Source organism: Pelodiscus sinensis, chromosome 2 (assembly GCF_049634645.1).
Source record: "Pelodiscus sinensis isolate JC-2024 chromosome 2, ASM4963464v1, whole genome shotgun sequence".
Classification (NCBI taxonomy): Eukaryota; Metazoa; Chordata; order Testudines; family Trionychidae; genus Pelodiscus; species Pelodiscus sinensis.
Window position 1 is genome coordinate 218,299,483 of NC_134712.1, and position 24,325 is coordinate 218,323,807.

Below are 24,325 nucleotides of genomic sequence, written 5' to 3' on the forward strand. Positions count from 1 at the left end.
GGTAGACATGTGTCTTGTAAGTCACAGGGCTTGGGGTGGTTGTTTTAAACGCAGTAAATTCCCTCCCATCACAATTCACCCCCCTAATCTTCCTCCCCTGCAATTCCCAGCCTCTGTTCAAGTGCCCACCACCCCGCTGACATTCAGCCTGTCTCCACACAAAGGAGCCATGTGCTCCTAAACTAAATCCATGAAACAGGCAGGTAGATGATGGCCCAGGCAGCTCGTTCTGTACATGTGTCCCAGGAGGAGTGAACTGGAACACACAGATCCTACAGCACAGACAGCAGAACAGAGACTCTGTTCACTTAGCTCTGGTTTGCAAAGGGGCTCAGGTGCTATTTTTAGCGCTTCCTACAGCAATTGGTGCGGCATGGCTGCCTCTGAATTATATGGAGCTTTAATTGGAGGAAGTGATGTGCAAGCAAGGCTGGGGAGAGGAAATTCCCTCCGAATCCCGAGGGACAAACACATACCTGTCAAGTCTCTGCGTGACACACTTGCTCGATGTGAACCCTGCCTCCAAACTCTTTTCTGCCAGCCCTACATGGAGGGAAACCGATTTCAGACCTTAACACTGGCAGTGGTTTTTCCTTTGCTGTTCTGTCATTACATTCACTACTGGCCTGGCTGGGTATCAGCCCTCTTTGGTGGCTCTTCCCAAGGACACAGCCTATTCAGACCCTCTCACAACTGAGCGTTCGTCCTATATGTTGTTTGTAAGCACCTGAGCGTAAATCCCAGCTTTGATTGCTGTCTAGTCTCAGACTCGGGCTCCTCATCCACAGGCTGCCTAATAAGCCGCTAGATACTGGCGACCAAGCAGAACTATAGGCACAGCTCAAGCTGGCCAGGAATGAACGGGCAGAGTAAAGCCAGCAGTGATTTGGAGCTTGTCTCCTGCACCTGTTTGTTGACAGCTCCTTGCAAACCCTAGTTTCCTGGATAGAGGCACTTGTGAGGCAGGAGAGACCAAAGAGCTGTTCCCACCACCTGTGCTGACTTGCTTCACCATCATGGCCAAGTCACTGGAGGCAGAAACATTTCACATTTGTTACTGGCTGGGAGGCAGGTGGGTTAATCCGTAAATAAGGCCGTGGGAGCTACAGGGCTCAGACCACTGACAACCAACCCACTTTTAGTAAGGGGCTTTTGTATGGATTGCGTTTAGGCCAGGGCTGGGGAACCTCAGCCCCCGGCTTGCCTGGATATGGCCCCTGAGGCTCAGGGCTCCTCCCAGCATTGGGGAGACAGTGTTGGTACTCCAGCACCACTGGAGCACACAAAACCGACTAGCCGTGGCCCCCTAGGCTCTGGTGTGAGAGGTGTAGGCGGGAAGTGTCTTTCTCCTTAGTCAGAGGCCACAGCAGTCAGGGGTTGGTTTTTATTTTTGCTTCTCACCTGTGAGCGCCCCCGACCAAGAAAGGTTCCCACCCCCGCTTTCGGCAAGCGGCTCTGCGCATTGGGGCCGTGCCCTTTTGCAGGACTCTCCCTTTCCTCGCCTATCCCGTAGGCAAAGATTGTACGGACACCCGCCAAATGCTTTCTGAATGGCGGGAAAAGGGCTACACCGGATTCTCCCGAGGCTTCTTTCTGCAGGTTGCCGCGGGTGTTCGCTGCAGGACCACGTGGCTGGTTTTCTCATTCGACTGCCTTGCTCTTGACGCACCGCTGCTTGAGAGACAAGCCCTGGGCCAGAGGCAGCGCCAGGATCCCAGGGCTAGGGCTAAAGGAGAAGCGTCCCTGTTTATTTTGCTGGGACGGCACGTGCAGCCTGAAGGAGCCCCTCCCGCCATGCTGTCGGGCGGGTCGGGCCAGGCAGAGAATACCCCTTTGGTTCCCTTCATCTCTTTGGCTGCGATTCGGGAACGAGCCATTCCGCCCGGCGCCGCTGTGCAAGCAGCCCCGCAGGGGTGACTGGGCTGTAGCTGCCCGAGGCTCCAACGGGACACTTCGAGCGAGCATGGCAGGAGCTCGGGGGACCCTTTGGGCTGGCTCAGGGACACCGGCTGCTGCCCCTTGTTTAATGAGCCACGCAGCCAATAAATACGCCTCGGTCTGAGCCTCGGTTTATTTGCAGCAGACTTGGGCTTCCTGGGACGCAACGGGCCTGATCCAAAGCCCACGGAGACTAATCAGAAAACTTCCCTCGCCTCCAAGGGGCTCTGGATCTGGTCAGAAACGCCCAGTATGTGCAATCAGTTTGGTCCGCCCTCATGAGTGCATGTGACTGGGCCCGGGGCTGCGCCAGGCACAGGTCTCTCTCACGTCACCACAGCGGGTTCTTGTCCTTCCTCAAGCCTTCTCCTCCCATCTGCCACTGAAGGGAGATTTCTCAGGTTTTTTTTTTAAAGCCATAACTCCATTTTGTTCTTCTCAGATGCACCATAAATTCTTTCTCCCCCTCTTCCATTCCTGGGGTGTTGCACTAAGGAGGTTCGGTGGCATTGGCTCATTGGCCCTTGGGGCATTCTGGCCTCCGAGGACAGCTGGGGCAATGGCTATGCAGATCTGTTCCCAAAGAAAAATTAGAGGCAGGGAGAGGGATGGGCAGGGACGGTGTCCCTGGCCTTTGTTTGTCAGAGGCTGAGAATGGGTGAGCGGATGGAGCACCTGACGATTGCCTCTTCTGTGCATTCCCTCTGGGGCATGTGGTGCTGGCTACTGTGGGAAGACAGGACACTGGGCTAGATGGACCTTTGGTTTGACCCATTAGGGCTGTTCTTACAGTGCAGCTCTTGAACCTACATTGATGCTAGTGTAACCCCTCCTGTTGGCTAGCCCAGTGTGAGGTTATTCAGCATAGGGGAAGCTTGTGACTTCTTACACCACTGTGGGGGGAGGGCTAGGCCTGAGGCTGCTTGGTGTGCTCTGCGTTGTGTATGTGTGAGTGCACCTCAGACCAGACCCAGTCTGACAAATCACCAGGAACAGGCTTTATTCTGTAAAAAACATAGAACAGGAAAACAGTTCAGCAGCCCTTCTCTCAGCATGCAGCCTGTGTGGTGCTTCTAGCACAGTCCTTGCTGAGACCCTGCTGGGGGCAGAGGGCACATCCTGGAAGGAACCAGGAAGTTTGTAGTCCACAACTTGTAGTTCCCAGGGCTGCTGCTGAAACACACTGGACCTTGGGCTACACTAGTAACCTAGTTAGGGCACTACTTTGACCAGCAGCCCCCATTGCACCCATGCAGCTTCAGTGGTCAGAGCAAAACAAAAGCATGAAGCCCAAAATCTACAGTCCCAAATTCTGCCGCATCCAGTTACAGCAGCTGACCTGGTCTAGAGCCCCACAGCACTAACTCTGTAGCGCGCAGGGAGGCCAGCCATGGACACGAGTTGCCCAAGTCCCGAAGTTCATAGCCTGACACGTGCAGGTGTTACATGGGTCCCAGCTCTGACTCCCTTTCCCCCTCCCCTCCCAGTACAGCCTTTGGGTCCAGAGAGGTAACAAGGATGACATATGGAATCATCAATGGCCTGGAGTGATGGGATTGCAGAAAATCCTGACACTCCGCTCAGGCTGGCAGTACCTGGGGAGCACAATCAGTACGCTCAGTTCTGGCCAAGGCACAGGGCAAACATGGTCCATGCCAGAAGAAACAAGGAAATGGGAGAGGAATCCTGAGCAACCCCACCAACACATGTAGAAGTCCTGCCCTGCTGCACAGTGTTGCAGGGAGAACACACTGGCTGCTCAGGGGGAGGGTAATAAAGAGAGGGCTCTCTTGGGTAAAAAATACAACTGGGGAGAGTTGGAGATCTGCCTCTACTTCTCCTGCATTTGGCATCATCTGATGATTGCCTCTTCCGTGAATTCCCTCTGGGGCATGTGGTGCAGGGCATTGTAGCTCTGAACGTGACTATGGAATTACACTGGAATGGGTTACTTAGTGGAATCTCCATCCCTAGAGGTTTTTAAGACCTGGCTTGACAAAGCCTTGACTAGGATGATTTAGTTGGGGTTGGTCCTGCTTGAAACAGGGGGTTGGACTTGATGACATCCTGTGAGTCTCTGGGTAACTGTCAGCCAGGCAGACACACCCTTGTGATCTTTTGTATTTCTTGACCTAAACATATGGTAAAAATTGTTCTTGTGAATCAATACAAACATGTAAATACTGAGGTCCTGGGTTTTTCCTGATACCAGGGAAATTGTTCCTTTTGGCAGTTTACTTCCTTAGACAAGGAAATGATGTAGCCGTACTGGATCTGACTTGTGCTGCACAAAGGGGCACATGAAGGGGAAGAGGCAGGTGTTTGGGATTTTGCAAGTTAGTGTTCTTATAGCATCGGACAAGCACCAAAGAAAGATATTTACAAACCATTTTGCTTGATAGTCACCTCTCCTTAGGATCAGAAGGAAAAAAACCTGAAATGAGGGAGTGGGGGGAAATCCAGTTTCTGGGATGTTTTAACAGTTTCATCTCAGACCGTCTGCCAACCTCAGTAAAAGGGAATACCTGGCATAGAGCCTAGCTTAAGATGAAGGAATAGGGAAAACACATAGCAAGATGACAGCTCATGTCCTATGCCCCAAACCCAGAATTGTTAAAATTTACTAAATTAAGAGCTAGTTTTACTGGTGACAATTTCACTGCCTCTGTTTCCATGAGAACATTTAAAGTTGCTCCCTACTAAAAAGTGGCAGAAGCATGAGCCCTCTCTTAATTGTTCCCATGCTGAATGCAAATAGTGATGGCATGGTCTCCCCTTTCACTTTTTCAACCTGCAACCAACCCCGTGACAATGGGGAACACCAGGTTCTGTTGTGCATCGTGTTATCACTTTTCGTCCCTTGCTAAAACTTGTTGGGAGGGATGATTCCATCCTGTGTTAATTAAATGCACAAGTTTTGTAATGCAATTTGGGGTGTGATTTTGAAGGGATCTCTGCCCAGATTTCTCAGGGACTGGTGAGTTTAGGGGGTGGATGAGTTTCTGGGTTCCTTGGGGCATCAGGAGGAAAGGTAAGGGGGCAATCTCAGCCCCCAAAGTCCCCTACTACAATTAATTTGGCTTCCCAGCCATACCTCTCTGAAGGCCTGCATAGTCAGCTTCCCCAGGGAAGTCATTGCCCATGTTACCTTTCTAGACCCTGCGCTTCTCCCTGCCTCCTCTCTGAGGCGCTGGAAGGAAGCCCTGCCTCCCCAGAACCAATGTGCAGCCTCCCAGCATGTTGCTCAGTGCTGACTCCCTCTCCTCTCTTGGGAGAACAATGGGGAGGTCCAGCCTCCTTAAGCTGCTGCTGCCTGAAAACTCCTGTAGGCCACAGTACTTGCCCTTCCAGCAGTCCAGAGCCTCTCTTCCCTGGCAGGGAGAGCCACTGAGCTGGAGGGCCTGTGTGCCATGTAAGTGTGCTTGTGTAGCTGCTCAGCAGAGATTCCAATGCTGCCCAGCTGATTTGCAGAGCACCTACAGCTAGATTTGTGTTTCTCCCTGTGGTGCATAATCACACATGCGTTGGTGCACATAAAATTTATTCCACACATGGATGAGAAAAATCCACATGTGGATGGAAGTTTAGAGGGAACATTAGCCAGGGGTCTAGATGGCAAGGCAAAGTGGAAGGTATACAGTGCAATCCAAACTCCAGGGTATGGCTAGCAGCTCTAAGGCCAGTAATGTAGTGGTTTAAAAAAAGAAAAGAAGTGAGCAAACTTTCTAAAACTCCATGCTGCCAAAATAGAAATGGATAAATTCCTTTAATCCTCTGCTACCTCACTACAGAAGCCACTGATTTGCAGTCTGAGCATGATGCTTGTGTTGTTGGTGTGATTTGCCAGTTGTAAGATTGGCACCTAACAGAGGAACAGATGCTACAGCTACATTTCCTCTATATGCAAGACCTGGGTAAAAACAAAATAAAAGCTCCTGTGCTTCCACTACGTGTAAGGGCAGCCATATGCTCACATTCAAAAAAACTGGGACAAACTTATAGGGTCACAAAACACTGATATGAAAAACAAGAAAAAGGACTAATAGCAACAAGTGCACATTAACCAACTGCTCACATAGAAAATGGGAAATGACTGCCTAGGAAGGAATACTGCAGTAAAGATTCTGGGGGCTACAATGTCAGCCCAAAACTGTTAGAGCAATGATTTTACTCGTCAGAAGATGGGCTGTGATAATCGGTGTTAAGTGTAGTTGAGACACAGGCAGGTTAGATGAAATGAGACCTTTATTAGATAACACAAATAAACTAGGACTCTCTGCAGCTTAACAATAATGGCTCGGATGTTAGCACAGATATTACCATAGGGGATGAACCCCAGAGCCCAGACCCTAACAATAGGGAAGCAAGACAATAGGGAAGGACTATATCACACCCTGTAGTCAGTGGGATGACACGGGGAGGACACAGGAGCTGGATTCCAGGAACCTCTGGAACAGGTAAGTGGATTTCTCTTGATCTTGTGTCTTCTTTCTTCCATTCTTGACACGCTGTCCTGGTTTTGTGCATGGATGTAAGTTAAAGGGTCCCTTTGCAATGCTATCTCCCCATGTTGGCTCACTGTGGGAGGTCTCTGTGCCCCACTTGAATGATCTTGCACAACATCCAGAGACTGTTAAGAGTGCTGTTAGAATGACAGATGCTCCCTTATATGCTTTCCAGTTGCTGGGCAGATTTGATGTCACACGGCACTCCATGTTCCCGCTCTTTCCTCTGTTTTGGCGTCAAACCAGAAAAAGGGCACCAAAAGCCTAGAGAAGGGCACCAAGATGGAAGTCAGCTTGTCCTTTCAATTCAATATGGAGATTCAACCAAAATGGCAACTATATACATCAGATGTATTTAATCCGTTTCTTTCCAACAACAGAGGGCCAGGGACAAGAGCTTTGGGGGTATAAGAGGGGGTCTTATGATGGGACTGAGGGGTTCAGAAAGCAGGAGGGGGGACCAGTGCATGGGGGGGATGAGGGCTCCAGCTGTGGGTTAGCTCTGGAGAGGTTTCGCATGGAGCACGGTGCTCCAGGCTGGGATTGAAGTGTTCAGAAGGCAGTAGGGATCAGAGTTGGGATAGGGTGTTGGGGCACAGGTAGGCTCCAAGTATCAGTTACCTCAAGTGGCTCCCAGAAGCAGCGGCACTTCCCTTGTGCAGTTCTGATGTTGAAGTGTAGTCAGGCAGTTCTGCAAGCTTCCCTGTCCAGCGATGCTACCCTGCAGCTCCTATTGGCCACAGTTCCTAGCCAATGGGAACTTCAAGGAACTGGTGGAGCAGAGAGAACCCCTGACCCCACTCCCTGGCAGGAGCTTGAGAGATTGAGTAAAAGGTCTGCTGGGATGGATGTGGCCTGTGGGCTATAGTTTCTCTGCAGCTGGAAGAGACACATCTGTCAGGGATGGTCTAGATAATCTAGAGCAGGTGTCTATGCTATATGGCTTAGCAGGGTCTCTTCAAGCCCTACATTTCTAGGATTCTAAATGCATAAGTCTCTAGAGGGAGGATTTTAGCCCTAGTATAAGTGTCAGAAGTTTATCATAAAATACAGAGCATAGCGGTTAACATTCACTTGCATCAAAAATCACACTTTTGATAGTGTCTCTCCTCAGCTTTTGTCTTCACTCCAAACTACTCCCCACAACACTCACCTCCTGTTCCACTGACCAGCTCCTGGTAAACACAGCAGATTCTGCTCAGTCTAAGCAAGGGTCTTTGATATTCTGTGGTTATAACACAAGTTTGTTTATCCCCTGCAGAAGTGGATGCCAAAGATAATTTTAAACACCCTTAAAGCAGTTCCCAGGACATCATATGAATAACTAAACATAGTCACTTTCTAATGACTATGCCCCACGTTGGAGGCGTCCGTTTGTACGAGGAAGGGTTTTGTAAAGTCCAGCTGCGCCAGCACCGGGGTCCAGGTAAGGGCCTTCTTCAGCCACTGGAATGCTTCCTCATACTGTGGGGTCCAGCGCACCTTCTGGGCGGGCCCGCCCTTTGTCAGATCTGTTAATGGGGCAGCTATTGTCGCGAAACGTGGTATAAATCGCCTATAATAGCCGGCCAAGCCCAAGAATTGGCGGACTTGCCTTTTCGTCGTCGGGGCCGGGTGATCTCGCACTGCCTTCACCTTGTCTATTTGCGGCTTTAGCCGTCCGTTTCCCACGACATATCCCAGATAGGCTACCTCGTTCTGTCCAAATGCACACTTGCCGGGGTTCACTGTCAGCCGCGCTCCCTCCAGAGTCTTCAGGATTGCCCGTACATGGCCCAAGTGGTCTTTCCAGGATACACTGTAGATCACCACGTCATCGATATATGCCGCGGCGTATTCGTGATGCTCTTTCAGGAGGTGGTCCATTAACTGCTGGAACGTCGCTGCAGCCCTGTTTAATCGGAAGGGCATGGTCTGGAAGTGGTAGAGCCCGAATGGTGTTGCAAACGCGGTCTTTTCCTGGGATGCCGGCGTGAGAGGGATTTGCCGGTAGCCTCTTGTGAGGTCTATCGTTGTCAGGTACCGGGCTGCTCTCCGATAGCTCTTGGTCAGTCAATTTGGCAGTGATGCACAGGTAAGTGCAAAGGCAGAAAGTGGAAATCTGAAAGATGGGCCTTCAATGACAAGGTGGTAAAAAACCTTGAAGCTAAACTCTGATTGCCACAAACTATGACAGATCTGCCAATGAAAATATTGTTCAGAGGGCAAGAACTGCCGCCTTAAAGCTATCTCAGTTCCATTTCCACTCTGAGCTCCTCAGTGGCACAAGAGTCTCTGTCTCACTGAGGCTCAAGTAGCAGCCACACGTGTGAGAGATAGCATATGGATGGAGGCTGTGGCAAAGTAGGACAAGTATCTGTATAGATAGGTGTTGCTATGAAAACAAATACTCCTGTCTTCTTAGTAGCAAACATTCACACTCTGGTAACACCCAAAGGCCTCAGTGTTGTGTGGGACACTGTTCAAACAGAAGAGAAAATCCCTGACTTTTTGCAACAAGATGTAGTGTTATCCAATTCTTAGAACAACATGGTAAAATACATTTAACCCAGTAATATAAAGCAAATCTTTAATTAGCAACTACTACACAGAACATATACAAAATCTAGACATAATTCAAATTCAAGCTATTGTAGATTTTGTTCTTAACATTTTTGCATCATTTAAAAATAAAAATTACAGCATCTCCCCTCTAATTTCTCTTTTCTTCCCTGATTTCCATCCTTCTGCCACGTTCTCTGTGGACATATTCATCTTTTTCTGTCTCATTTCCTATTTGTAATGCTTGTTGTATTTCAACTTTACTTATTCTTTCAGCTCTTTTACCATCTTTCTTTGCTCTTCAAGGAATCTCTTTTCCCGGGCTGCTTCCCTCTTCAATAATTTTCCCAGCAGGATTTGCTCAAGCCTTCTAATCTCTGCTCTTTCATTCATTCTTCCCTCCCTTCATGCTTGCAGACTCATTCCATCCTAGACCTTTCACTGCTCCTTTTCTTCACCAGTTTCTCCACCTTTCTGCCCCCACTACATTTTTCAGGTCCCTGAAAACCAGGCCACCTTCTCAGATGTCTGAGTAAGGATTTAGGTGCTGACCGAAGACACCTGCTTTTTGGAAGAACCACATTGAAGACTCAAAGGCATTCAATCCACTTACCTTAAGAGAACTGGAAGGGATGATGATCACAACCTGAAAGTATTGACAAGGGGAAGGGGAAGAGGTGGGAACAGAAATGTGATGAGAGCTCCTCAATCGTGCACAAGGGCTGTCAAACTTCATTGCACTGCGACCTCCTTCTGACAATAAAAATAACTACGTGACCCTAGGAGTGGGGATCAAAGCCTGAGCCCTCCTAAGCCCCACAACCCCACATGGCAGGGGGACACCCCAAAATTCTGGGCAAAGGAGCCAAACACAAAGGATTTAAAGCCCGGTGGGGGGGGGGGGGGAGGGTGTTACTTGAGCTCCACCATCTAGAGTGGACAGCCCTGGGGCTCAGCCTTTGGCCCCAGCAAGTCTCACACCAGTCCCAGTGACCCCATTAAAATGAGGTTGAAACCCACAGTTTTGAGAACTACTCTCTGATCTAGCAAAGATTTAACCAGATACAGTGGCTGCGAGCTGAAGCTAGGATAAAGCAGAGAAGAAAGTGAACCATTAGAACAATTTACCACAGTGGATGGTGGATTTTCATCACTGGCCATTTTTAGATCAAGATTGGCTGTTTCTAAAATATACTGTCTAGTCCAAACAGGAATTAATTTTGGGATGTTCTATTGCCTGTGTTCTACAGGAGGTCAGATTAGATGATTACAAGAACTCATGGATGACAAGGAGCATTGTAATCTATGAAAATTTCATTTTAAATTTAACAACTATCTATGAGAGAAAGGGACAAAAAGGTAAAAGTTCTATACACACAAAGGTAAGAGTGATATCCACCACTAGCAACCTCCTCTTCTCACCCTCCAAAACCTACTAGTTAACAATGGATTTTAGTAAAATAAAACATGTCAAATTTGTTCCTCAAAAGGCCCAAGAACAGGCCTTTATTGCAGTGATATTGATATACAGCCATCAGACACAGGCTGTTTTATATAATATATCATTTATAATGAAAGATATTTGAACTGTTTACTTTTCTTATTTAATGCGAGCCCCGTATCTCAGGATTCTAGGTATGACTTTCTGCTTGCTGTCTAGATGACATTAGAAAAGCTGCAATTGGTTGCTTAGGTCTGAAATTGAGGAGAGAGGAAACCTAGGGGGGGAAGGAAGGTCGTGACACCAGCGATCCAGTTATGAAGATGTGTTCCTTTTCATGCTCCTTCCATTTAGCTTTTGCCCTGCTAAATGTCTAAAGTTATTTGCAATCTGTGTGTGTGTAAAGCTCTTTCGCCCCCAGTGAAACCTCATGCTATTTCAGATGTTAAACAATGGCTTGCTTATGCACTGCACAAATGCTGCTTCTGGGCTTGGATGCGATGCAGGTTTTGCACAAATATAATTCCTCTCTCACATTCAAAAGCTATTTAGAACAGCCCTTCAATCCATGCAATTTTACTACAGAGATTTAAAAAAACCACTTTTTTTTAAAAAGAAGAAAACTCCCAAAACGTATTTAAACTAACCACTAGCAGAAATATTTTCTTCAAATGTTTTCTTCCAAAAATTGTGTTTGGCAGCTGGCAGCCTAGAGAGATTATGTTTTTTTTGTCTCCCCCTCTCTGATTTAAAAACAATCGAGGGAAAAGTGTGACACACCGATATAAGAAAAAAGTGAAACTGATTATAATGTATCACTTTGTGAGACAGAAGGCTTTACATTTTAGCCTGTATCACAGACAAAATGCCCAGGTACAACTAAAAATGACAATAAACAGGAAACAAGGATGTGTATGCTCTCCAGGAACATGACCCGATTTTGTCTTTAAATTATATTGAAGAATACAACACAATACAAATAAAAATTTTATTAAAATCACCTGTAATAATATGAAGTATCACTAATTTATGTACTTGTGCAAGAAAACTTGTAATATGCATAACAGGATGTGATGTGAACAGAAATATTTCATACTGATTTTCATATACATATAAATATAAACGTTAAAAATGGTGTCTGACAATGATATACTAATTGGCTACATGGTTTTGATAGTAATCAGGAGAATGTATAATTTTGTACTCCTTGAGCAAGGTCTTAAAAGCAGTGCATGTGGCAAATTGCTGCTGATTGAAAAAAGTCTTTGCTTTCTTATAAAACGAGTAACTGTATTACTTCAGTAAACATTTAGAAATATTTTAGGCACATGCAGAAAAAAAAAGCCTTAGAAACTCTGGCACATGCCAGTGACTTATTTGTTCTTTGCTGCCAGAGGTTTACGACTGATCTTCTTTGACTTATCATTGTTCTTCTTTGGAGGTTCCGGATTTGCTTGCATGTGTCTGCCATAGAGACTGCAAGGAAATGAGACAAAAAATATTTGTGATACCATCACTAAAATACGGGTTTTCATCCGACTGCATGTTACACAAGGCATTTAGCTACTACAGCTCAAGAAAGCAGAGGGTCATTAGTTTATTTTATCTGTATATATGCTTGAAATGCCTATTAGGCTTTAAGCTGCAGAATATAGGATTAGTTTTCCGTGAGTCATCTGGAGGTTAACACTAGGAAAAACAGAGTTTAAAAACTGTAAACAGAAGAAATCAGTTTTGCCTTCAGAAACTTGCAACCTTTATTCTGCATAGTTATGGAATAAAGGCTCCTAGGGCTCAGAGTGAGTGTATTTAAGTTGACAATGACAAAAATTGGGCTGAACTGAAGAGATAGAGTACCCATTTACAGCACAGTGAGCATCACGCCTAGCCAGAAAACCCAAGGGCTCGATAATGTGACAGAGAGCAATGATGTCAGAGTATTCTCTGTCTCTTCACACATGATTGATAGTAGTGGGGTAGCTACCAACATATCAATGCCACATTAATAAGTACCACTGATTAAATGTTGACAAAGTATCCAACAATTAAGATGGCTAGCATTCACAACAAATCTAAATAGACTATCTGGCTGAGAAAATTTAACTAAACATCAGATAATTAACAGAACATTTATGAATAATCCTGATTAAACTACACTGAAAAGCCTACTCAATAAGTACAGCTCAAACTTAACTTTCCTTATTGACACAAACTGCTTTTTAGTGACATTTTCTGTGGAGTGTCAGTGTGTCTAGAGGGGAAAGGCTCTCGACCTTTACTTTCTCCATGCTTGGTCTACACTAGAGTTTGGTTGACATAGGGCAACATGTGTTGTCCCAACTGTGTCAGTGTCTACAATACAGCCTGGCTCCTGCCCATGTAAGTGCCCTTCTGCATTGAAATAACAATTCCACCTCCTCCAGAGGTGTAGGACTTACATCAGTGTAGTCAGGTAAGACATGCAACATCTGTGTAACTACTATGTTCTTTACCATCAAAATATACTCCCGAAAACTATCGAACTCACTAGTCCTCTGTGCAGAGAGAAAACCAGGATCAGACATCTGCACATTCACTGGGACAAAAATTTGCCTTCTCTTATACCAGAGAAACTCCACTAAAGTCAGTGAACGTAGAACTGGGCCGCGTATGTTCATAATTTCCAGTAGGCTTGAGGCAAGGATGGGGAGGGGAAAATTTTTTGGGTCAGGGATTGCTGACCTACAGAAAAAAAAAATCACTTGGGTGGACTGCACACAAGTGAGAAGCAAAAAAAACAAAACAACCCCTCCCCCCACTGACATGACTCCTGACTAAGAAGGAGAAAGACATTCACCACATCCCCTCACACACCAGAGCCTGGGAGGGGCCCAGGCTAGTAGATTTTGTGTGCTCCAGCCCCCCAGTGGAGAGGCTAGAGCACCAGTGTGGGTTCATCAAGGCCGGAGCCGGGGGGGAAGGAGGAGAAGAGAGGAGTCCTGAGCTTCCAGGTCTGGGTTCAGGCAAGCTGGGGGCTGCATTCGGCCCCCGAGCCTGAGGTTCCCTACTCCTGGTTTAAGGAATACCACTAAAAGCCATTCATGGTTCCTCATTCCATGTGGGGGTGGGACAGGGAGGAAAGCTAAAATTATTAAACTGGGCTATTCAGAGGGACTATTTATATGAATTAAAAGAAAATTAAACTCCATTTGGTCAGTATGGATCTGGGCTCCATTTAGTCAATCCATGCAGTGATTTGTGGTACCTATTATAATGATATTGTGGGCACCTTGGCTTTGGAATGTTGAGTTTAATGGTGCCCACTATCTCTGGGAATTGATCAGGAATCTATTTGCTCATGTCATATCTGGTAATTTGTAATATCATATGTTTACATGGACGTTATATTTCTGAGGAATTCTACATCCAATTCTCTGTCAACAAGCCTAAAACTGAACATGGAATCTGGATTGCAAATACACACTTCAGACCTCTGTAATTAGCCCATACAGCAAATACAAGCTGTTGGCCTTACAAATGCAGCTCATAGGCTGTGGAGTCTTTATAGACTCAGCAGCTACAATACTGGAAACCATCACCATTCATAGAGGATGCATCCCGCATCAACAGTGAATGGCAAAATTCACAAATCCTGGGAGCTGCAGCTCCCGGCCCCCACAGTGAGCTCCCCGGGGCTCCTGAACTCACCGCAAGGGCCAGGAGCTCCCCACAGTTATTGGGAGCAATGGGGAACTCACTGTGGCTCCTGGTAGCTGTAGTGAGTTCCCAGCTGTTCGTGGCCCCCGTCCCTCCCATGCTAGTACAGGAGACTTGCAAATACATGGAACTGCAAACAGCGATTCCAAGAATCGTGATGGTTTTCAGTATTGCAGGAAGCCTTATGTCAAAATGCAAAGCTTTTCTAGAATATTAAATGTAAGACTGAAAATGCATAAAACACTGAAAGAGTTTTCCTGTTGCATTTCTCAGTGTGTATGAAAAACATTAAAAAAAACTCTTTTCTGGCGAACACCACTATTTTCACATGTACAAATATAACAAAACCCCACTGCATTTTCTATCAGCCCCACTGCAAACAACAAATAAGAGCATTGCAGCTGCTACAGCAAAACTAACAATATCATGTGAGAAAGATGCTCATTAAACTTCATCATTCTGTCCTCTTTAATGATGCCTTTAGTTAATAAAAATTCCCTAAGCAATTGCAAAGATATTAGGAGAGGTCTTTGGTTATGTATCAGGGGTCCAAGCTGTCACTAGGAAGCATACGGTTCAGGAGGTGTTTTCCCAAGAGGAAAGAGTGAATACAGCTTTCTTGTAATAAATTCAGAGAGAATCAATAACTGCAGCTTGCTACATTACTTAAGCATTTAAGAAAATAGGTGATCCTTCTAAATTAAACTACAAATTACTAAATGTTGCAATTTACAGTATTAACTAAGAGGCATGAATTGAAAGGCATTAACAGTCATATAATGTGCAAACACTGAATCTTAGTATTACATCTGTAACTTTGTGAATTTTAAATAGTAACTCTTTTTTGAAGTTGGAAAATATTGTAAAATAATTTTTTTTTTAATTCAAAATAATTTCCACCACACCCTTTCTAGTCTACATTACCTCACCCAATAACTAAAAGCTACTTCTAAAAGCAGAGAGTGGAACAATGAACAAAAATGTATTAAACATGGAGAGGAAATGTCTAAATAATTTGATACCAACTGATTTCAGAATAAGGGTCAGAGAGTCTGATTAGGACCCCCCCAAACAATATGTATAGACAGTGTTATTTGCAGATGTTTTTAGCCTTTAAGAAAACAAACAATGTGGCATTAGAGGACAGCACCGTTAGGTAAAGATTTGGGGCCCTGAGCTTTTTAAAAAAGATTTCAACACACAGCTTTAGGAAGATGCATTGCTTTGTCACTGTGTGGCAAAGGCATAAGTAAAAGGGTTTTTTTACATGGAGTTCTAGGAAAATGCAGTCACACACAATCCTGCATGAAATCCCATCGCCAGGTACTATATCATAAAAGGTGAGAAAAACAGGATTCAAAATGCTGTTGCTTGCTGTAAATACAGTAGGACACGCTAGCTGGTTTTTAAGCCGTGATTAATTAGCTTAAATACTGTAGCTAAATATTTACTGTAAAAGCGCGCGCACACACACACACTTCATTCTCCCTGCTCCCAAGCAGGTATTTGCTTTTTTCCACTGTTTCAATGTCTCCATGCTGCAAATGGGGCTGGCATTTCCTTCTGTGGGAGCTGCTACATTGCTAATGCTTTCTAAGGGTAGGTCTTGTGTGGGGAAGGAGACAAATCCAGGGAATGCACAGTTCACTTTTGCAATGTGTTAGAGATAGGATTTTTTAACTATTTTGCAAATGCCTTCTAGTTTGTTAATTTACCAATAATTATGTTTATTAATTAGGGGACATCAATTAAAAATAAACGAATAAGCAATATGAAAATCTGTTTTCTTCACACATTCCAAAGTGAACTGCATTTCCTGCGTTCTAAGTAGGGCAGTTCAAATAATTAAAAATGATTCACTTATTCAATTAATTTAGTTTCACCCCCGTGTTTGCAAATGCTCTGAGAACAGATGGCAGAACTGTCAGATATATTCATTATTTGAAATTATTTGTGAACGTCTTCAGCAAATAATTCTTGGTATGCAGCTTGTTCAAGAACAGTTCACTGCGCATACTCAAAGCTCAGGCAATGCTGGTTAAACAAATCTTGTGGTGATGTTTCTGCTTTCAGATTGGCTCATATGGCTAAGCAACAACAAAGTGCCGCTAACACAGGGCTCCCACAAAAGGGCTCCCATCGCAGTCAGATACACCAATTCTATTTTCTGTGAAAAGTATTTTCCCCACTAAAATACCTTCATAATTTCCATACTCTTCCCTTCTCCAAATCCATCAGTCTTTCCACCTTATGGTGGCTTCTCCATGTGGATCCCTCTCCTGGTAGCTGTATCTCACTGCAGCACCAGTGATGGCAGGTGGGTATCCTGAAGCCTCAACTGATAGTGGCAGTGGCATATATATGCCTTGTCTTGTACCTTCTGGCAATAGCTTGGTCGGTCAAGTTAGGGACAGGCAAACTGCCTATAGTGGGGAGCTGTCCAATCATTTGTGCTATATCCTGTTTTCAAAGTTGGGTCGTGGGCCTGCCCTGGTCCTAGGTGCGAGTAGGCTGTGAGATGCTTTATCTAAGCATCCATAGGCACCTCCGATCTCCTAGCTACCGTTGGCTGTGATTCACTGTTTCCAGCCAAGGGGAGCTGCAGGAAATGGTGGCCCAGCCCAAGCTGCTCCCTGGCACTCCCCTTGGCTGGACATGGTGAACTACAGCCAATGGGAACTGTGAGGCTCTGTGCCTATGGATGCTTAGATAAACAAAGTGTCTCTCAGCCAGCGGCTTACCCAAGTGGACCCCCAGCCCAACTTTGAAAACCCCTGGTTTAGAGTAGACATGAACAACTGCTGCAGCTCTTGGAAGTGTCAGAGCAATGGCCTCTCTCAAGGCTCTGCTCTTCCACTGATACTGTTCAATATGCACCTACCAGCTACACTCTCACGCAAGTTTAGCTCTGCTGACAATGTCTGCTGAAGATACCTAGCTCAGGGCTTCTCAGAAACTGACAAGGACTTGGATGATGATACAAAACTCATGGCAGACAACTGTAGTTGATGTTGCCTCCTGTCAAGTTTTTCTAAGACTGATTCTAATGCATTTCAACTGCATAATACAAGCCACGAGTAAAGTTTTCCTCAAGGGCCAATGTGTGCAGCATGATCCAAACCCAGTTTGACGTCATACAACTTCTGGAGGGAAGACAGCAGCCCAAGGCAGCACTCAAAACAAAGTGCTCAAAAATTAACTGGTTCAACCTGGGTTATGAGCATCCAGATACTCAGAACATCAGCCTTCGCTATTCAAGAGCAGAGTACTGTGCTCTTGTTTGGTGCCTCATCTCACTTGAGGTTGGTCGATATAGAGCTTCAAGCTATGTGTATTGTTAGTAGGGCTTTACAGGCAACTCTGTTGCCATGGCTACTAATACTTAGTAACATAGCATGACCCCATATTCACTGAGAGAAGGCCTCTGCCATTCTGCTAGTTAAGACTTATAAGAACAGTGACCTGCTTTTGTATGCAGGTCTCAACCAGCTGCCAGCTCACCTGTTTTCCAGGTGCCCTTTATAGTCATTTACTGCATGACAGGGCATGACTGTGGAATCCACTTGGTACAATGAATGTTCAGCAAGTATAGTCATTAATCACTCTCTCGTTATTGACCCAATCATCTGGCCACCAGATTTTGATCTGCCAAGGCACCAGTGGTCATCCCGAATTGGTTTCAAACAGGACAGGACAGTGGTGCAGCCAATCTCTTTAAATGAAGCTTTTCTAATGACACACAAAGCAGCTGAGGTCAGCTTCAGCCTGTCACATGTTCTTGATGAGTGCCCATTGGCTTATTTCGACCTGCTCTCCCCCTGGCTGATGATGATGCCATCAAATGGCTGAGCACATTTTTCATACACTGATTATGGATTCTATAAAATTATAGGTCTCATTTGTGTTTTGAGGTGGGCAAGTCTCCTCCAACTGAAAAAAAGAACAGTTTTGCTTTACAAATGCCCACTCTCTTGCAGTGTGACTAGCACAAACAAATTAACCATGATAGAGAATGAGAACCTGGAAATGAGACTACCAACAAAAGTGTAACCGACTAGCCTATTTACACAGTCCAAGCTAAACCAAAAGGCACACAGTAAATAAACAAGAAAGGCAAAAAAGGCTTCTAAAATGTTAATATTTAATAATACACTTTAAGGCCAGAAGGGACCATTGTGATCCTCTAGTCTGACCTTCTTCTAATGCAGAACATTTGATTTTCATGGATTAATTTCTGCTTCACATTCAAGAGCTGTAGCTGAACTATAGCATATATTCTAGAAAATGAGTCAAATTGGTTCTAACATTTTTCCAGTGATGGAGAATGCACCATAACCCTCTATTAGTTAATAAGGCATCATTAGTAAGATAGGTAAGGAAATTTACTGGCTTGTGATTTTTAACCTGTTCTTTTAAGTACATTGGAAACAGCAGGTTCTGGAATGACTGATTTCATCCACAGCTCCTTGAGCTGATCTTTCTGTGCTAATGAATGTTAAAACTTCTGGTTTAAAAATGCCAAGAGGTTGCTTTGCCATTATTTCATAATGAAAACAAAACAAAAAAGCATCTTATAATACTCCCTGAGCATAACACCTTTTTGAATTCTGTCTCTTAGATGAGAATCTTGATAGAGAAACACTGTTGGAAAACCACGGATGTTCCAGGACCAGCTTGTCCTGGTGGAGGGCTGGAGCTGGGAACTTGGTGCATGGCAGTGGAAGCTCAGTGGGGCTGGTGGAAGCGAGGGGCAGGGGGAAACAGGAGGCTGGTGGCCAGGCCAGACCTTGGGAGGCCAGTGGGGGGTGGGAAGTTATATCCTTTACTTATTTTGGACTGGTCAGGTCCCAAGGGTGCCAGACCTGGGAGGTCCAACCTGTACTAGATTAAGAGCCCAAAAACTGAGTCACTTGAAAATCTTGGCCACTGTGTACGGCTAAAAAGAAACATGAAGGGGATCTCTACTAAACAATCGAATGCAGAAGCAGAACACACGTATACCTTTAAAAAAAATCTTCCTCCTTCCTTTTTTTTTTTTTTAAGCAGAAACCTAAATTAAGATTTCATTTAGAAAGTCTACACTGACAAGATGTCCCCCAGCAAATCCAGAATAGTTAAGGGGCTGTGGACAGAGGGCCATCGTTTTCTATCCAAGATAGCCAGACCCCAGCCAGCCCAATTTTGAACAAGCAACAATCATAATTAGAAAACATTACCCAGGCCCTAGGTCTGCAAGTGGATCCACAATGGTGGGCCTCACTGCTCACAGTGTCCCACTGAGGCCACATGGGCATCTCACTTTGGCACGGTGCGGCTCCTTGCCGTATGCAGACCTGAATTCTGCACACGGGATACTAGATCATTCTCAAAGCATGGAATATATACAGGAAATTTTGCTTAAATCCTTTAGACATAGACAGCAATTGATTAGAAAAAGACATGACTCCTATCCCTTAGCCCCATGCTTCACGAGAGAAGCAATCTGCTACTGGCTAACACCAGGATGCTTATCAATCTCTGGCAATTCACTTATGTTGGTCAGCCACCATCTTGCTGTGCACTGGGAGAAGAGAAAGTTGAGGTCCCTGTGAAGCCTGCTCTGCCATCCATATTCTGGAAGCAGGTTGCCCATGCATTGGAGTAAGGGTCCAACCTTACATCTCATCACGCCTCTGCCTGGGGAAACAGAGTCTCCGACTACATGAATCTCTTATTACCGGTACATACAGTCAGAGAAAAAGGAAGGTAATCTCTACTGCTTCCATCTCCTTCTCCCATCCCCCGGGGAATGCTTGCATGCATTTTAGAACATTCAAGTAATGGGGAAACTCAATGAGATTTTTCCTTCTTAATAGATATTCTTAGATGGAAGGACTTAACTGCAGTGGGAATCTGAAAAGATGCCCCCTTTAATCCGCCTTTCACAGCTTAAAATTTAATATTTCCATATTCACATATTTGACGAGGAGAAGGGTCTAAGCCCTGCATACAGGTATCACCCACACACCCTATAAGCCAGAAGGGGCTGAGGTATCCTTTTGGACAAGCAAAATCCTCCAATATGGTGAATGAGAATGGCTGGAGCCAGAGGGGTCAGCCATCTAGCAAGAGGCAGTGCAGGCTATGGAGCAAAATACATTTACAAGAAACAATGCAGGTGATCACTCTAATGTGGGTGTACTTTGTTTACTCAAGAGTGATCTGTATCATCACATCTGTGACGTATGCGTGCCTTAAAGTATGAGCATGCAGTATATAAATCTGCACACTGTGGTTACACTGATTTATGTGGTTGGGACTAAAGTCTGGGCCACTGAGTTGAGATCAGACACACCTGCCGGCTTTCAAACTAATCCTGAACAGTAAGCAAAAACACATAAAACATTCACATCTTCCGTACCTTAGTAAAAGCATTCTTCTTTAATCCCTCCTTTACCTTAATGCTGCTGTTCACGTTAAGCCTTTTAAATTTAAAACCAATAATTAGGTGCTGGTTTTTCTTTGGTTTCAAAGTTCTTAGAGTTTTTGGCAAAAGTGTCTAATTACCACCCAAATGGTTTTCTTTTGAGTTATTCTCTGCATAGCAGTTGTGTATTTCTTTCCCTCTAATTACAGTGAATTTACTGATAAAAAAGAGAATAGGAACTCTCGACATTGTAATATATGAACATGATTAAAAAAAAATCTCCTGGAATTAACCTGTGGCAGCTATACTCTGTGTTGGGCTAGTGGGGGTCTCAGCCTATGGAAGAGATCAAACTCACAATCCACTGGGTGTTGGGACAGCTATGCTACTGGAGGAAAGTTGTGTGATGGGGTGGTTACACCATCCCAGAATGAAAAGTGTTAAAATATTCCTGGGAGAGGGCTAATTATAGGAACCAGTCATGAGATGGCTTGAGACAGCCAATCAGAGCCTAGCTGGGCTGTATAAAAAGATGGCTGGCTTAAAGCAGCAGACTCTTGTTCCAGCGGCAGAAGAATCTAGTTGCCTGGTAGCACAGAGTACCTAGGACATAGCAGTGTTGGGGGAAGGCAGGGTGAGCCTGGGAAACTCAGGCCTGAATAAACTCAAGGCTGAGATCCAGTGACAGGGGTCCAAGGACATATTAGGGGTGCAGAGAAACAGCCAGGGCAGAAGAAAGCAGAAGGTCCACACCCCCTTGCCAATGATGAGTGGCTATTTCAGACTACAGTTTGCCTGGAGCCAGGGGCTAGATGAGGACTGGCAATGGATCACTGAGGCAAGATGGGCATAGGGTGAGGTTCCCTGGGAGGGGAGGACCCCAGAATTTGGGGGCACTGCCATGGGATGGTTCCCTGAGGTGGTTCGGAGGGATGCAGCTCCTGACAAGTAGTGAAGAACAGACAAAAAGGCAACAGCAGGTGAGACACTGCAGGAGGGGGCAGGGGGCACTCTGAGGCTGAACTGAGCTAATTCCCAGAGTGACCAGCAGGAGGCAGTGAGTCACAGACTGTTAGTTACCATAGTTGCTACTATGCAATCTCTCTTCTGGCCACCCCAGTGCAGGGGGCATAGTTTGGATTCTACTCCTGAGTGATCCCTAGCTCCTTCCCTTGTCTAAAAAGAGCATGGCCAGGGAACAGAAAGAAGCAGAAAAGCACAAATCTACAGGTGAGTGCAAGCAGGTTGCTAGAAGGTAGTGGGCCCCACAGGTTCATGTGGTGGGGATGAATGGCTGTATGCAAGCAAAGGCCAGGTTTGGGAAGGTTCACACAGACCTCCTAGAAAACTTACTGGTTTTACCAGCCATGGACCCTTCCCTCTGCTGAGCTGCCTCAAACTCCTCTCCCCTGGGGAATGTGTGTCAAATGCTGCAGGTGCTTCCAGTAGGACCATTAACCACAATTAAGGGTAGGGTTGCCGGATGGTTTAACCAAAAATACCGAACCCCCCCCCCCACTCCAAAACAAACAAACAAACAAACAAACAAACAAAAAATGGGTGAAGAGGGGGGGGCAAAGTTATTGAGCAAAAAAATAAAATAAAAATAATAAACCTAGAGCGTCATTGAGCAAAAACAATTACAAAATTAAATCATGGCCCCTTTAAGAACAGGAAGGGCTGGGCTCTGCCTCTCCTAATAGGCTGCCAGCGGCTATCTTGCCTCCCTCTCTGCTCCTAGCTAGACAGCTCCCCTGCAGAACCAGGTAAGCAGCCCAATTGCTGACTGTGTGTAGGGTTGCCACGTGTCCGGTATTGCCCCGGACAGTCTGGTATTTTTGCCACCTGGCTAGGAAAAAAAAATCAGAAAATACCAGACATTTTAAGTGTTGGTATTTTCTGTTTTTTTTACTGGACAGGAGCCAGAAATACCAGACTGTCCAAGGTAATACCAGACACCTGGCAACCCTAGCTAAGGGTTCCACATTAGTGGTGTAATTGGGGATCCAACTTTCCTTGTGACCTCACCTGATTGGCAGTCCTGGGACGTTCATAGATTCATAGAGTTTAAGGCTAGAAGAGACTAACATCATATACTCTGATCCCATGTATGTCAAATATTTAATTTCACCCAGTTGCCCCAGATTAAGTCCAACAATTTGCGTGTGGCCAAAGCTCATCTTTCAGAAAGGCAACTAATCTTCTTTGCCATACGTCCTCCTCCAGGTCCATGGGAGAAGGAACAGTGGAGACACTGGAGGGTTTCCCTTTTGGGTTCATTTTTGCAACCAGGATACTTCAGCAAAGGCAGAAATGGACACTGTGTCCCTCATGAGATCCTCCTTTAGGTTCCCAGCAGTGGCCCTTTCATCTCTATTAACTCCATGGCATTGACCTGAAACAGCCCAACTGCATCAGTCTGCAGGACATGTGACACATCCCACACTTGCAAGCAGGTATGTAGGAAGAGCTGAGGAGGATTAGCATGAGGATTTGGTTTGTTGGCTTTCAGGGATTATGGGGTGTGTAGAGTCAGAGTACTGATAAAAAGTGTTTGTTTTCTGTGCACTGAATGCTGGGTGGAATTTACTGCTGCTTTTTAAATGCATTCTGAACTGATGGCAGGAGGCCTATATAGTGGAAGACTATTTTTTTTTTAAATATACTGAAATAAGTAAGTCTAGTTAAAGTCAGGTTTTAGTCCCAAAGTCAAACCTGCTTACTCAAACTTTTCCCACTTCACATTTAAAGCCCTCAAATTCTGCAAGACAGAGGTCAATGACTCCTTGTTCATGGAGAGCTTATTACTAATCTTTGGATCTTTCAGATACATATCTCTGGGTTGTCACCATCTCTAATGCTCCACATATACTGATTACCACAGTGTCATGAAACCACCAAGAATAGGGGAAGTGCACCTCCATTTTCCTCTCATTAACTTTGTCCAGAGCAGTACACCATTATGGAAAATAAAAATAAATTAAGCAGATATTTAGAATTTTTCTTCCATGGCCAACACTATGCAGACAAAGCTATTCTATTCAGGAGAGACCCACATTACACAGCAGCCAATAATCTTTATGGTAACACTGCAGTGAAAATGTCATTTATTGTAATGAACACAGATCATAAGGAAAGCCCCCAGCTACCTCTCCATTATTTTTCATTATACTCTTTCTTGCTGTATTATATTTCAAGACTACTTGGGGAATTATACCAAACCCTGCTCACTAGTCAGCTCTTCATTACTGAGATCCTGTTAAAATGTAATTGAACAAACTGTACCAGTTACTGAGATAGTACACCACACTGTTTTGGTATTTATCTTTTCCTGTTTACATTATCCTTTCTTTAGAGTGCAGTTCTCAAAAACAACTTGGCCACAGATGGGAATGGTATCAAAATAAAAAAAGATAGACCTACAATATTTACAGGTAAATAAGTATGTTGAGAAAATGACTGTGCTTCCTTTAAGCTAATAAATATGAGGCTTTGCTGGTAGCATTTCATCTGCTTTAGCAGTCCTAGATGAACATGGGAAGATGAAGAGCATGATCTGGCAAAATGAGCCTACATGCTTCAGCCAGGGAAAGCCAGCAGAGAAGACTTTGGTGCATTGCTGATGTACACTATTAAATATGTCCCATTCCATAGGAACAAGACACTGGCCACTCTAACAAGCACTGGTTAAATCTTTGCTCATTTAACATTAAAGATCTTGCTCACTTTTAAAACCTTCACACATTGGGAATGGTTGTGAAGAGGACTATGGAGCAGAACTCTGGAACTATCTGAGAA

General features: G+C 45.0%; 1 protein-coding gene across 1 annotated transcript in view; it reads right to left on the reverse strand.

Moving 5' to 3' along the window:
* Positions 1–11,399: 11,399 nt before the first annotated feature.
* The window catches only part of RSU1 (Ras suppressor protein 1), a 159,665-nt gene continuing 146,739 nt past the window's right edge, over positions 11,400–24,325 (reverse strand). The window contains exon 9 of the mRNA XM_075922459.1: positions 11,400–11,901. Coding sequence (XP_075778574.1) covers positions 11,799–11,901 — 103 coding nt within the window. The 3' untranslated portion in view covers positions 11,400–11,798. The remainder of the gene's footprint in view (positions 11,902–24,325) is intronic.